Here is a 15,161-nt window from a genome sequence, read left to right on the forward strand (position 1 = left end):
TGTTTTATTTCTTCTCTTTTCAGCAGGGAATAAACCTATTACTCACACCTGAAGAAGGCCCCACGGCCGAAACGTTGTTTTTTCTCTTCTTTTTTTCAGCATGGAATAAACCTATTACTTGTTCGTTTGCAGCCTACGCATGCTGACGGAGCTACCCACCTGAACTACTTCAATTTAAATACGGTATAGAAGGTAGCTGCACCTTCTTCGGGTTTGGCCCTACGCTGTAACGCCGTTTCCTTTCTTCTCCTTCCAGCATGGAATAAACCTTTACTTGTTCCTAGCGTGCGGTCGTTACTCCAGAAGAATTCACATTTCCCTGCTTACATGATTTTTTGTTTGGAAAAATAGCAGTTTCATCCGCGGATTTCATCAGTTGGATATACCGTCCTGGTTTTAACGCTAATGCGGTCGTAAGGCATCCTTCGGCTTTTGCCTGCGACGTGTGAAGATCACGTAGTGGCGATTACTCACAGTCTCAGTGGTTTCCCATGTTTGCGATGCTTGGTACCACGCACGGAATTACTTTTAGCGCATCCTGCAACTCCACACGTGAATCTACCACAGGCAGGGTTTGCGTAGACAGCGTGGCGATCGTGTCATTCCCTGATGGATGGTCCGGTCGGTTCCTCTTTGTATTAAAACACCGACTGCGTTTGCTCAATGACTCTCCCTTATCCGGTACGAGTCTGGGGAATTCGTTTTAGTGAGGGCGGACCGGGGTGACGAGGCTACCGTTTAAAGTTAGTTCCAGAAACAAAACAAAACTCGCTGCAACGTGCAAACACGACTGACCAAGGTAAATTCAACTCGGATCGCTAGCATTGGCCAGGCGGGGCAGCTGTGCTCTGGGCTTTGGCGCTGCCGAAGAGGAGGATGGGATGTGCCCTATCAATAAGAAGCAGAGACCAAGATTCCCTGCGATACAGTGAAAGAGACACTCAGTAATTACAGAAACACCCTTCCCCATATCTAAAGGCATACGCTGCAATAATCCTGTACGTACACCGTCGTGTACACGCCGTATTTGGATTATTATAACCCTTCTGCACAGAAAGCAGACTGTAGCGTCATTATCAATACGCACTCTGGCGCCAAACAATTTTTGGCAAGAATTTCTCCGTTCGTGCAGTGTACTGCCCAGAATTAATAGCACGTATGAGCTGAGCAGTATTGCAATAATAAGGATACTTTCTTGGGCGGGGCAGGTGGGTCAAATCGCACAGGGGAAGGCGTGTGGACGACAACCATTTCCCTGTTTCTGAAACAGGGAAGGACAGACACAAGCGTGGCGAGAGCACTTTGAATGACAGCGCGCCGGAGCCAGTAGCGCAGAAGCTTGGTCTCTCCGGCTCGCCAATCGCTGACGAGTGCAGGGGAAGGGATTTTAAAATGAATGTTTCAGGAAGTGGGTCAAAGAAACATTTTGCAGATCAAGTTGAAGTTTGAGCACCCACCGGTAGCAGCACGCCTAGATATTAATATATATATATAAAAAAAAAAGTGAATCAGGGGCGATGTCGCCTAGCGACTAGTCTGATATGGCCAGCCTGACGAGAACAGGGGAAATCGTCCATCTGAACGTGGGAGGAAAAAGGTAAAATAAAAATGTGATCTCCGTTCTCTGATCAGAGAGTACATCTCGAGTTTTGTCTCGGAGGAGATGCAACACATATCTGATATAGTGTTTGTTGCACGAATACTTTATAGTCTCTGGCGTCGGTAACAGCAGATCGGCTAATTTAATTACCGGTAGCTTCTCAAGATCTAGTTTAAGTGAAGTTTGGAAGTCCAGAGAACACCCTATCTTCATTGAACTACCTCATAACGACTTCTCGAGCATCATTAAAAACGATTTCACAAGTCTAAGAAAAAAAAAAAGCTTTCGGTTCCTCCCTTTGTTTCTATAGTGGGATATTTTGATTCGATCCTGGACGTGAAAAAAACGTGTCAAAACATTTGTCATTTGTATTGGCTGTAAAACAAAAGGAAATGAGGATTTGACGGAAATGACAGAAATCGAAATGTTAGCAACACCTTCAATGCATTTCCGACGATTTGACAAGTCTCGGTAAAACAGGAGTACACAATGCAATCCTGAACGTGGTTGTGATCATACAGAATGTTTTTTACTCGCTTTATTCAAGACGCACTGCACAAACTGCAAGTAGTACTTGAATGTCATGAATTGTGTTATGGCGAACCTTTTGACCGAGGGATGGATAACAATGAAAATTCAGCTAACATCAAAGCATCTTGCCTAATTCCATGTATGGGGACTACTGTGGTTTCCTGCTACAGAAATACATAGTTTCTTGTATCATTCATCCTGTTTAAGGATGAGACAGAGCACCAAAGAGGTAATCGAACTGGTTGTCCCAGAAACTCCAAAAGATTCCCACCTGAATCATTTCCATGAAAGTAAAGGTGCCTGTCGTCATGGGACTGAACCCATGAGCCTGGAGCAAGCAACTGTCAAAATTAATACCCTTCCCCTCGGGGAATTATGAAGTCTAGGTGTAGTGTGTGGTCAACATCTGTAGTGTGGAGCAGCGGATAGGGGTCTGGACTTCTCAAGTGCTTCATCATGAGTTCAAATCCCACATGACACTGCTGTTGGCATCTTTGAGCAAACACATTGGTATGTGTCAGTGTTGCAAAATTATATCTGCCCCTGTATTAACTTTCACTTCTAATTTTCAGGTTCAGCACATCAAGACAGACTCTGACATGGGTGCCTGATTCCTTTTTTTCAAGGTTGGTGCATATTGAGATCTGTGAAACGTGTTGGAGAAGACTGGGAGACTTCTGAATGTTTCTTAACATGTTTGTTTTGTGTCTGTATTTTTAAATCAGTCTTCTGAGTGGCCGAATTTCAACCCTCAAAGATGAAACTGGAGCAGTAAGTAATGCATTTTATAATCGCCCTGAAAATATGATTAGGTGTTTCCACTAGCTGTGAATCTTTGTTTTTGTGTTTTTGCACCACAAAATTAATGTAATCACTCATTTTGTTTGTGTCTTTTAGATTTTTATTGATAGGGACCCATGCCTCTTCGCCCCAATTCTCAACTTCCTTCGCACCAAAGAACTACATCCAGGGTACAGTGCATTGAGTCTTTGTGTGTCTTTGTAACATCTCTGGGCTCAGCGTAGCGTCTTAGATCTGCATTGTCTCTTTTTGCATTTCAGTGTCCCGTAGATTTAAAAAATAAACCATGTGTTCAGAGGCTGGCCATATTGAAATTCACTTTTCCTGGAATACTTCCACTCCCAACTTACAAATCTCAGCCTTGTGTAAACCTTGGTCAAGATATCGGTATTTATTTGTCAAGCTCCATAGTGACTTATTGTTAATGACCTGATGAACATTTATGTTGATGTTAATAATGATATACCTTGCACTTATACTGTGCTTTTCTGGACACTCCACTCAAACCGCTTTACAGGTAATGGGGATCCCCCCCACCACCACCAGTGTGTACCCCCCACCTGGTTAATGCGATGGCAGCCAGAGTGCGCCAGTCTGCTCCCCAGACACCAGCTCTCAGTGGGGAGGAGAACAGAGTGATGACGCCAATTCATGGGTTATTAGGAGGCCATGATTGGTAAAGGCCGAGGGAAGTTTGGCCAGGGCACTGGGGTAACACCCCTAAAAAAATACTGTGGTATGAAAGCCATTCATATCACACAGCACCGTGAACAAAGCTAGCAGCTTAAAATATTCAAATACTAAAGGCTGTAAAAACAGTTTACAGAGACAACTAGCGGTACGGTTTCAGTGCATTGAAGTTCCAATGAGAGACTGCCAGAAACTGCAAGATGTATCAGTAGAGAGAAGAGGTGAGTCAGACCCCAAGAAACAGAGGGGCTATCAAGGCAGAGAGAATGCTTAGTGAGTTGTGGAGGTTTGGAGGAGGTAAGCAGATGGATGAATGATGGCTGATGCAGGGAGGCCAGCTCGGAAAGAATGGTGCTTCGGTCAGGAGCTGCCTGGGATATCCTATTTAAAAAGGGCAGGTCCTGCAGATATTTAAGCAGGAGAGAATTGGGCTGTGAAGCGCACCAGACACAGGGTCATGTGCCTGTTCAATTTTGTGCTTAGTTGGGCAGCAGCTGTATGAGCTCCATGTTGGAGACTGGTCATTTTCACATGTGTGCGCAGTTATGTGTTTTGTGTCAATTGACGTCTGAGCTATATCTGGGGACAGGGGTAAGGGAAGCACTTGGAGAAACAATCGGCAAGATGTAAAAACTGTTATTACACTGCCGCTGACCTGGCTTACCTGTCTTCACAGGTCTATCAACGTGCGCATGTTGATGCACGAGGCCGAGTTTTATGGAATCGCTCCTCTGGGTAAGACTTTCAGGAGTTTTCCGTGGGTAGAAGGATTCTGGAGTTTCGGAAAGCCATAGCTCCTTTCCTGTTGCTCTATTCTTTTCCCAGTTTGGAAGCTGCAGCTGTGCGATGAGCTGGATACGTCTTCCTGCGGGACGGTCTTATTCAATGGATACCTGCCTTCCCCGGGTAAGAAGCGTTGTCAGACTCTGGTTTTGGATTCTCACGTTTGGTGAGCCGAGCATCTTCCTATAGTCAGGCCTTGCTTTTGCCTTCTAGTTTACTTGAGACACAGAATTCAGGTTGAGAGGGCATCCCAGTGTTGATTTGGATTGGTCTGCAGGAAGTTGGACACACACGGTATGGCAGGTCACCTGAGGTTTGGAAAGACCTCTCAGCATGAGGAACAGGTGCAGATGGTGAATAACTAAAGCCTCGCTAAGACAAGCAGCCTGGTTATTGAGCCTCATGCAGAAGGCTGGTACCATGCCAGTGGGTGAAACCTCTGCCAGGCTTCAGGAGGTCTGACCTTTGCATTTTGTCATGCTTGCCTTGAGCTCTCTTGAGCTCTTCTCCGTCTCCTTCCCTCCCACCCTACAGTGTACCCGGCCAAGAGGAGGAACAGGCATAGTGTGGCGGGCCCACAGTTTGTCAGCGGGCGCCCAGGTCCCACGGAGAGGGTGCCAGTCAGGAGAAGCAACACCATGCCACCCAATCTGGGCAACGCAGGGATTCTGGGAAAAATGCTGGAGGAGAGGCCTCCTGGTAAGGCTCATCTAGAGCAGTGGCTTCCAGCCATTGGTATGCTGAGCTATGGCAGTACGCAGTAGCCTTACCACTGGCACCAGTTCACCTGTGGTTATTTCCCCATCAGGGAGTCACATTCAATCACGTCATGTGAGCACACTTCAGTCCCGTTTGTGCACTGCTCTATTCCCAAGACAATTCCTTTTCCGTTCTCCAGGGCAGTCCGTCGATCCTGGAATGGTCCGCATAGTGTGTGGCCATCATAACTGGATTGCTGTAGCTTACGCCCAGTTTGTGGTTTGCTACAGGTAAGAGCCAGTCCACGCATTATTCTGTTCTCCGAGAACCAGCTTCTTTACCCCGACCTGGTATCACGCGTGGCTTTTAAAAACATCTTTTAATTTCTTTTAAAATCAAAGAACTGCTCGCTGCCCAAATCTTTTGTGGTCAGATGAATCCGGCTGATAACTAAAACTTTGTATAATTCCTTTTTACTCTCGAGTGTCTCAGGGCAGTTTTCTTTGCTTTGCTTTTCTTTTCATACTTCCGTCATATAAATAACAATTGTGTGTCCTGTTGTACAGCTTTTTGAGAGTTGTGAAAAGCTCAGCGTAATGCATGACAGGCCAGGTATTGTGCTGGGATTGCATCGGAGGCATACCAGTGCAGTTCACAACCAGAAGTGGATTATTTCCATCATACAATGGCTGCTTTTGACAAAACAGTGCTTACTCACTTTTAAAAACATTTCCATTAGTACAAAATTCACCCTTTAAAATAGTCATTTCTAGCTTTGGAAGTGTCCCATTGAATATGCAGGTACCAGAGGCTTTCCAGAGTGTCACAGGCTCACACTAGCCAGCACTTTCATGCGTCAGTAAAAAAAACATCAATAGCCCTGATGCGACAAAGACGGCGCTCGAGGTGCTCGGCGTCACAGGAGTGTGTTCTCGTTGCGGGTGGGGGCCAGGGTGAAGGAGTTCTCCGGGTGGCAGCAGGTGTTCACCAGCCCGCGGCTCGACTGGGTGATCGAGAGGGTGGCCCTCAACGCCAGGGTGATGGGCGGCTCCCTGGGCGACAACGACAAGATGGTGGCCGTGGCGTCCTGCAACGAGATCATCCTGTGGGCCATCCAACCGGATGGCAACGGCAGCGAGATCGGTGAGCCGCCGGCGGACTAGGGCCATTCTTGCGCCAAGTGAGATTTCCCTTTGCCTCCCCGTTGTCCACGATCCCGAAAGAAGATGAAGGCACATCTTCGAGATCTTTGTCACTCACAAACCTGTGCTTTGTTCGTGGGTGTCCAGTAGGAATAAAAAAAACCATGAATCAGAAAGGCTCTTTCAAGCATTACTTTAAACTTGGAGATGACCAGATGGGTTAGGGTTTTGATCTCATGTGGACTTAGTCTTAAAAATATTGCCCTTTGTTCTCAGATTTGCCCATAAAGGTTTCTTCTTTCTGAGACTGAAGAGTAGACTCGTTCCTCGATACCGTTTAATTAAAGTGAAGGTACGAGGTGAGTGGTGTGACCTCTGATCGAAGACGTACGCTTGGTCCCTCCCAGGTGTGTTCAGCCTGAACGTTCCTGTGGAGGCCCTCTTCTTCGTGGGGAACCAGCTGATCGCCACCAGCCACACGGGGAAAGTGGGCGTGTGGAACGCGGTGACCAAACACTGGCAGGTACGAACAGGAGAAAAAAGGGCTAAACAGGCTTTCCTAATCATTAGGAAAATCAATCATTTTCCTAATCAGTCCAGGTGGATGCTGCACACTGGTGGTGGAGTGTCCAGAAAAGCACTGTATAACTGTAAGCCATTATTAGCAATTATTATGAGATTCAACCGATTGCTGGCTTGTCAAAATGCAAGCAACCAAATTGACAAGACAGACCTGCTTTTGGTGCAGCATGAGAACAGAACTAAACGTTCCGCTGTTACGCTGCAGTGCAATGACTGACGGAAGTCCAAGCGCAAGACTAGGGGAGGCTCTCTAGGCTTGTCGGAGCAGCTCGGAAAGAGAACGGCTGCGTGTCGTGATCAGGGAGAGGCGAAGCAGGCAGATTGGGAAAGACTGGTGACAGGAGTATGTAGAAGGGTGGGCGAAGGGTGGAGGAAAACGCTGCCTCGCTGGCAGCAGTGAAGAAGGCGAAGACGGAAGTGCCTTTGAACATGACAGTGGAATACTGGAGAAAAATAAGGGAAGCGGTTAGCGGATTGAGTCTACAGGAGGCTGGAGCTAGCAGGCAGAGATGAAGGCAAGCGTCTGCTGAAACAGTGCCCTGAGGATTTGGGGAAGAAAACGTTCTTCTATGTCTTGGCCAGAGTGATCGCTAGTTAGATCGCTGTCAGAGCACTGATCAGGACTGCCTGATTGACAGGTTGTTGGACGAATCGAGAGGTGTCCGATCTCGTGCGCGCGGGGTCCGGGGGAAGGCCGTGAACTGGTGTGAATGATGGTGTTGCCCTGGCAACAGCAGGATGCGAGTCCATCCCGGCCTGAGCCTGACATCCTCAATTCTCTTTCATATCCAACTATATCGTATCCAAGCATCATAGAAAGCTGCCAGCCTGATGAGCTCTTGGTTGCTTCTTTTCCAGTTAGCTTCCTCAAAGTGACCCATTGCAGTTAGATCTCTTACAAACCACAATCAGCCAACAGTTCGCATGGATATTGAGACAGCATAATGGAACTGCTTTGTACTATATAATGTGTTGATTTTTTCCCCTTGCATTTTTAGAACCAAGACGTCGTTCCCATTAATAGCTATGACACAGCTGGTTCTTTTCTCCTTTTGGGATGCAATAATGGATCGATTTACTATATAGGTAAGTCGGGTTCTGTGTGGGCCTGGTTGAAGATTCTGCAACAAAATTAAACCCTTTTACAGATTCGTACTCCATTTGACAGAGCTGTAACACCATGTTGAATTCAAGCAAGAGGCTTGTGGCTCTCTTTACAATAACAATAGGTACAGTATAATTCTATTTTTCCAGTATCAAAACTTTTCTTTAATAAAACAAAGCCGAAAAGGAACTGCGAGGGATTATTCTGTTTAAGTGTAATTGGTATTGGCCTGAAAACGTTTCATGGAGGAACTGAGGTCTGCTTTCGCTCCCACCAGATGTGCAGAAGTTTCCCCTGAGAATGAAAGACAATGACCTCCTGGTGACTGAGCTCTACCGTGACCCCTCAGAAGATGCCATTACTGCCCTCAGTGTCTACCTCACGCCCAAAACAAGTATGTCCTCCTTTCTTCAGAATTTACGTGTGTGATGTCTGCAGGCGACAAGCAGAGACAAATGCAATAATTTACACTTCCACGTTCTACTGGGTATCCACCCCCTCCCCAAACAATTTGTGTTCAGATCCCATTTTTTTATTCACACAGAAGTTATTTACATTTTGGTTTCTCTTGGGATTTTGGTTTTCAGAACCAGATCTAAGAAATCTATAGGTGTTTGCATGTCAAGTTGCAGCAGTATGTGAAAACAGATATCGGTTTAATATTCAACTGCGGGCAGATCTCTCACCGGGTGGTAAACAGACTAGAAGGGGTGTTTACTCACGGGGGACAGTACAGTATATGGTTGTTAATTTTGTTATACCTTTATTATACCTGCCCAATCTGGAGTCAGGAAACTGAAAGACCTATCGAAATGCTCACTTGACTCCACCACCTGTCAGAACTCCACGTCAATTCGGCTACAGGCTTTATAGTGCCTTATCGGTGAGTGAGAACTGTTGAAGGAGTGAGGTCACTGCAGGCTGAGCCCCTCTGAAGTCCTATGGGATAGGCCTGGATTAGATTTTAGTTTCCTGTCGGTCCAGTCGGATTCGGGTCGTCAGCAGTGCTTTGCCTTTGCCCTGGCAGGCGACAGTGGGAATTGGATCGAGATAGCCTACGGAACCAGTTCGGGCATGGTGAGGGTGATTGTGCAGCACCCCGAGACTGTGGGCTCTGGACCTCAGCTCTTCCAGACCTTCTCCGTCCACCGCAGCCCGGTCACCAAGATCATGCTGTCTGAGAAACACCTGACCTCAGGTAGGCTTCTCCCTGTTCAGGAAACTGAGAAGGTCCCATTGCATAGCAGTGCGTGGTCCATTCCAGATCTTGCAGGCTGCAGGCTCTTGTGCAATTCGAACTAAAGCTGCGGTGCATCACCTAGGTAGGATCTGCACGTCAGAGATTAAAGAAGTGTCCTTTGCTATATGCAAAGCATTCTGGGATGCCACCAGGATGTCAAGTGCTACAGAAATACTAGGCATCGTTTTCTTACTAATGCAAGGATTTAAATGACTATTCAGTGCGGTGTTTTGGGTTTGACAGTGTGCGCCGACAATAACCACGTTCGCACCTGGACGGTGACCCGTTTCCGAGGAATGATTTCCACGCAGCCCGGCTCCACGCCGCTCTCGTCCTTTAAGATCCTGGCCCTGGAGGACATCGACGGGCACGCGGGCTGCAGCGCGGGCACAGATATAGGCGAGTGGCGTCCGTCTGCTTTGCTCCTTCGGATCTGCTGTATTTGTCCCTTAAAGCAGGACCACCTGAAAGAACAGGACACTGGAAGGCTCGCTGGCCGGGTCTCCCTAGCTGGCTGTGCTGAAAGGCAGCATTCAGTTTAATTCTGCGCCATTCTCTCTGTCCGGCCCATCGAAAGCCACTGCAATACGTAATTGCCTACTAGTCACTGAGCAGATGCTTATATTTAACCTGACTGAGCGTCAGGAATTGCTTGCATGTGGAAGGAGATCTGGTTCCCACTGGAGCTCAGCAGGAGTGCGGTTTCCGCTGGCTCTGCTAGGACCCCAACAGGCTGTGCTTTTCGGTTGCAGGGCCCTACGGGGAGCGAGACGACCAGCAGGTTTTCATCCAGAGGGTGGTGCCGGACACTGACAAGGTCTACGCCCGGCTGTCTTCCAATGGCAAAAGGTGAACTGGCGTCTCCTTTTCTTCCCCTGCTTGTTGCTCTCGGACAGGGCCCCCAGCGACAGGGGCTGTCCCGACAGGATGTGGGTGTGCAGTGTTGCCGAGCTCCTCGCACCCACGCCCTCCTGCCGCGAGGGTCTCGGCAACACTGCACACCCACATCCCGTCGGGACAGCCCCTGTCGCTCTGAGGCGCCCAACACGTTATTCAGTTGTGGCTCCTACTGTTGTAGCCAGTGAACATGTCCGGAAATATCCAGATGGATATGAAAAAGCAAAACACCTATGGGATATCTGAAGAGCCAGGGAATTACAATGGCTTGTAGCAGCCTCTGAAAGGGACAAATGGAAGTGCATTTAATGTCGAGAAAAGGAGGCACTTTACACAAAGGGTTGTGGGAGTATGGAACAGGTTACTCACCCACTTTGTTGAACACCCAGGCTTCTTTCTAAAAAATGTCTGGCTGAGAGCTTCAGATTAATTAGCTAGTAACTACCACATGGGCTACAACAGCCGAATGGCCTCTTCTCACCTGTGGCTGCTCTTAGGCTCAATTACCTGTACACCCGCCAGTCTGCAGGGTGTATCCTGGCCTACAAGGAAGACACTGGTAGGATCCCACAGAGTGAACACATTCCTGCCCAGGACAGACCGGTGGGTTCTCACACTCTCCGATGGGATGGGTCCGATGATATTTCCAAACCACGCAGGACACCACCAGACCCCCTTTCAGGCTACTCCTGCTGCTCGGGGAGGCCCAGCGTGTTATTTGGTGGCCGATTCTGACATTGTGTTCACTGTACGTATAGCTCGAAGTGAAACTGCTGTCCTGTGCCTTCCACTGAACACTGGTTGAAGGGCAGGGCATTTCAATGCGCGGTCTCCGGTCCGTTTCGGACCCGTCTCCCCCAGGGTCTGCGAGGTGCGCTCGGTGGACGGCACGGCCATCACGGCCTTCGTGGTGCACGAGTGCGAGGGCTCCAGCCGCATCGGCTCGCGGCCACGCCGCTACCTGTTCACCGGCCACGCCAACGGCAGCATCCAGATGTGGGACCTGACCACCGCCATGGAGGTCGCCGGCCGGACCGACACCAAGGGTGGGCGGAGTCGCTGATCTAGACACACCAGATATACAGCCACAGCTGGCAGAGAGGCAGGGGTGCCATACACAATGTTTCAAATAATAATATCGCGCTTTTCTGGACACTCCATTCAAACTGCTTTACAGGTAATGGGGATCCCCTCCACCACCACCAGTGTGTACCCCAACCTGGGTGATGCGATGGCAGCCATAGTGCACCAGTACTCTCCCCACACACCAGCTCTCAGTGGGGAGGAGAGCAGAGTGATGAAGCCAGTTCAGAGAGGGGGATTATTAAGAGGCCATGATGGTTTGAGGCCAATAGGAAATTTGGCCAGAACACTGGGGTAACACCCCTACTATTTTTGAGACACACCCTGGGATTTTAAATGACCACTGGGTGTCAGGACCTCAGTTTTACAGTGCTTCTCATCTGAAGGACAGAGCCTTTTTTACAGTATAATGCTCCTGTCACTGTAATGGGGCATTACGACCCAGACAGACCGCAGGGTGAGCGCCCCCTACTGGCCCCACTAACCTCTTCCAGCAGCAGCCTCAGCTTTCCCAGGGGGTCTCCCATCCAGGTACTGGCCAGGCTCACAGCCGCTGAACTTCAGTGGGCTGCTAATTGTGAGTTTCAGGGTGACGTAGCTGCTGGACGAGTGATATATATGGTATGTATTTACTCAACAGAAAAAAGGAGACTTTGAGAACATTGCATCTGTAGTGGTGTTGGTAGGCCAGTAGGTGGCGCTTTTCCTCCAGAACAGAACTTGCAAGCCAGTATGGTGACATGGGACATGGTGATGCTCTCCTGCCAATAAGATGGGGAACCGAGCTATGTTACGTGCTTTTGTCCTCAAAGCTCTATTAAAAACACACCACACTATATGAGCCATTTACTCTGCATCACCACCAACTCTAGAACGAGCTTCTGTAGCAGTGTGCGAACAGAAAACCGTTCTAAACCCCGGTTCCAAACACTTCGTTTTTCATTAAACTGGAATTTTACTGACAGAGGAAAGCATAAAGGTACACGTTTTAAACTCTGATCAGGACGCTGAGTCACACTGCAATGCATTTTTAAATTAAAGGAGCAATGCAGTGCTGAAACACAGCAATTATACGTCTAGACTTTTAAAAACACTAAATAGACTGGATCCAGTCCTCATCTGATGCGTTTTTAATACCTCTCAGTATACATTAAAATTGGGGTTCATTTCCTGTACAGAGGAGTTAAGATGTCAGAGATAACAGCCCTTGGAGGCAGACGGTACAGCGTCAGGGGGCAGATCTATTGCTCCGTGGGCTGGACCCTGCACCCCAGCTGGGCCTGAGAGCCCCAGGAATGCAGCAGTCTGATGCCTTCTCTCCCGGCTTGGTGTTGTAGCTTCCGGTGGCCCCACGGAGGAGGAGCTCCTCCGGCTGCTGGACCAGTGTGACCTGGCGCTGACCCGCACGCCGGACATAAGCCCCGCTGCCTCCTTCGCCCACACTGCCACCCCGCGCGCCTCCACCTGCAGGTAGGTCCCGCAGCTCTCGGGCTGGGCCCCCCCGGCATGGGGCCACGTGCCCCAACGGCACAGAGAATACAGCAGCCCCGCAAGGGGGAGGCGTGTTGCATCACTGTCTGTTTCAGGTTTCACATGCAGTAAATGAATTTAAACCCTCACTCCAAATATGTGTTGGAGCACTTTTGAGATTAACACCAGCAATTCACAGAACAGACAGTGCTTGGTGTTGTACACAAGTAGAAAGTGAACGTTAAAAACTGATCATGTAGTCATCTTACAATCACAACTGCTGAAGACGCGTACAGATGTCTGTTCTGGCTAGCTCCGTTTTGTGCTTCTTCTCTGATGAGGACATCCGTCAAGGTTTTTTTTGTGGGGTTTCTTCTCGGCAGCCTCCAGTCTCAGTCGAGCGACACTTCCCGGGATCGGGGCGCAAGAGGCTTCGGCCCCCTCCTGGGCACGCTCCCGCGCCAGCCCCCTCCCGCGGCCCTGAGCAAGCCCCTGGGCACCGGAGGGGCTGGGCTGGCCGTGCACCCCCAGGTAGCCATCAGCCAGGCCTCCCTGAGCAGCGCGGGCAGCCCGCACAGCGCCGAGGCCCGCGCCAGGAGGCCGGAGAGGTGGGACCCCCTGCCGGCGCCCAGGCGGGGCAGCTTCGTGGAGCGCTGCCAGGAGCGGGCCAAGAGCACCGATTACGCCAACATGGACGCCCGGAGGAGCCTGGCGGCCTCCAGCGATCTGGAGGCCAGGCTGGCCACGAGGACCCCCCCCCTCTCCTCGGCCCCGCTACGGAAGACCCCCTCCCCGGGGGCCAGGGCTCCACCACCCACCGCCCCCCGCCAGCCGAAGGAAGCCGGAGAGGCTGCCGGCGCCTCGCCCAGCGCCGGGTCGCCCGCCACCTCGGCTGGGCCCAAGCCCAGGATGAACGAGACCAGTTTTTAAGGGGCTTCTCCTGTCCTGCAGTTCATGCTCCTGCAGCCGGCCGGAGAGAGTGCAGGATTTCACCACAGCTGCCTGGCCTTGTTGGCAAGGTTCAGTTTTCCCTCTAGTGTGAAAACGAGAATTTTATTCCTCATCTGTTCTTTTAAAGATCTTATATACAAATGTATGCTGCACCAAAGCTCTTGGCACTTCTCCAGTGTTTTGCAACCAGCAGAAGGGCTGAGGTTTTTTTTTGTTGTTTGTGCAAAACTGGAGCAGGTTGTACTCTTCCAAGCAGCCCTGGCTCAGCTCCGGCTGCCCCCTTTTACATTTGCTGCAATTTGTTTTACTGTTACCTGTTAGGGGGACCTGAACGGTCTTCCCTTAAAAAGGGGGCCTTCATGAATCTCGAGTGCTGCAAAACACCTTTCGTTTGGGTGAAACACTTTTTAATTTAAAAGACAAAATCAGCGCCTAAATCCTTCGCAGCCTGACGAAAGCAATAGACACGCGTCATGCTGCAGTGCACTTTTACTGTTCTGTTGGCCGTGACAGACCTTTCCTCTGGGGTTTTCCAGCACATTGGTGGAAAAATAAATTCCAAACGCTTTTGAGAGTTTCACTGTACTTTTCTTGTTGTGGGTAATATGTTGGCCCAGGCCATCATCAAATGTTTTGACAGAAAAGCTGAGAAACAAGCCAATAAGTGCGAGCGAGCTTTCTGGGAGATGAAGCTTGACATGCTTTAGTATCCCACTTAAGGAACCGAGCAGGGTCTCTCACAGTAGGACTCAAGTGCCTTCTGATAAATGCATTGCTGCCAAACTGATTATGTATGCAGTTCACTTAACAGGTGAATAAAATCCTGTTATGTCAAATAAAGCGTGTGATGCTTGTTTTTTTTTTTTTAGGGGATGTTCAAGGCAGGGAGGCAACAGTTTCACAGCTCCAGGGCTCTGGTTTCAGTTCCAGGCTGGGTCACCTGTCTGTGAGGTGTCTGCACGTTGGGGTGCAGTCTCTCCTGATCTGTGAGGAGCAGACATTGAGCTGCCTGATTCAGAGTAGCTATGCTACCCAACAGTTGGGATAATGGTCATGTGAAGATTAATTGTTCAGTATAGAAGGCCCAGTTTGTGTTTGCAAATCACAGATGCAAAAGCTCACATCTACCATTATTTACATATTTCATATAGGATGTTGTATTTGATTGTTACCTTGAGCATCTCTAGTAAAGCAGGCACTGGGCAGATACAGACTGGCATCACTGCATTAAGATCGGTCATGCTGTCTGCTTATGAAAGCAGTGCCTATTAATGGACAGGTCTGCATCAGGTAACAATCGCCGTTCAAACACTGGCATTGCTTAGTGTAGTGCCTCTACAAACCCCATGCTTGTATTGTGAGGAACTGCTTTTAATATGTGCTAATTCAGTAAATGTATGCAAACAGATGCTGTTGAACCCATTTTTTCAAATCCTGGATATCAGTGTTAGACATTTAAACTGTGCCTGGAGGAGCAATTCAGGAGCCCAAGTCTTGCTTTCTCGCACTGATGCATTTGAAGAGCTCAGGCCCCACCACATGAACAACCCGTGTCCCATCTAAGCATTTGAAACTTTCAGGCTTTTC

The 15,161-nt window shown here is 49.1% G+C and overlaps 1 protein-coding gene across 1 annotated transcript; it reads left to right on the forward strand.

Annotated features, from left to right (window-relative positions):
* Positions 1–1,374: 1,374 nt before the first annotated feature.
* Positions 1,375–14,414, forward strand: shkbp1 (SH3KBP1 binding protein 1). Its single transcript, XM_088627668.1, has 18 exons — positions 1,375–1,597; positions 2,704–2,757; positions 2,857–2,902; positions 3,029–3,102; positions 4,299–4,357; positions 4,448–4,528; positions 4,940–5,104; positions 5,304–5,394; positions 6,057–6,247; positions 6,654–6,769; positions 7,827–7,914; positions 8,211–8,327; positions 8,961–9,131; positions 9,417–9,572; positions 9,926–10,022; positions 10,932–11,116; positions 12,491–12,623; positions 13,007–14,414. Exons 1-18 carry the CDS (start codon positions 1,542–1,544, stop codon positions 13,551–13,553), a joined length of 2,427 nt encoding a protein of 808 aa, XP_088483794.1. The 5' UTR covers positions 1,375–1,541; the 3' UTR covers positions 13,554–14,414.
* The last annotated feature ends 747 nt before the right edge of the window (positions 14,415–15,161 follow it).

Source organism: Lepisosteus platostomus, chromosome 4, assembly GCF_059453375.1.
Source record: "Lepisosteus platostomus isolate fLepPlt1 chromosome 4, fLepPlt1.hap1, whole genome shotgun sequence".
NCBI lineage: Eukaryota > Metazoa > Chordata > Actinopteri > Semionotiformes > Lepisosteidae > Lepisosteus > Lepisosteus platostomus.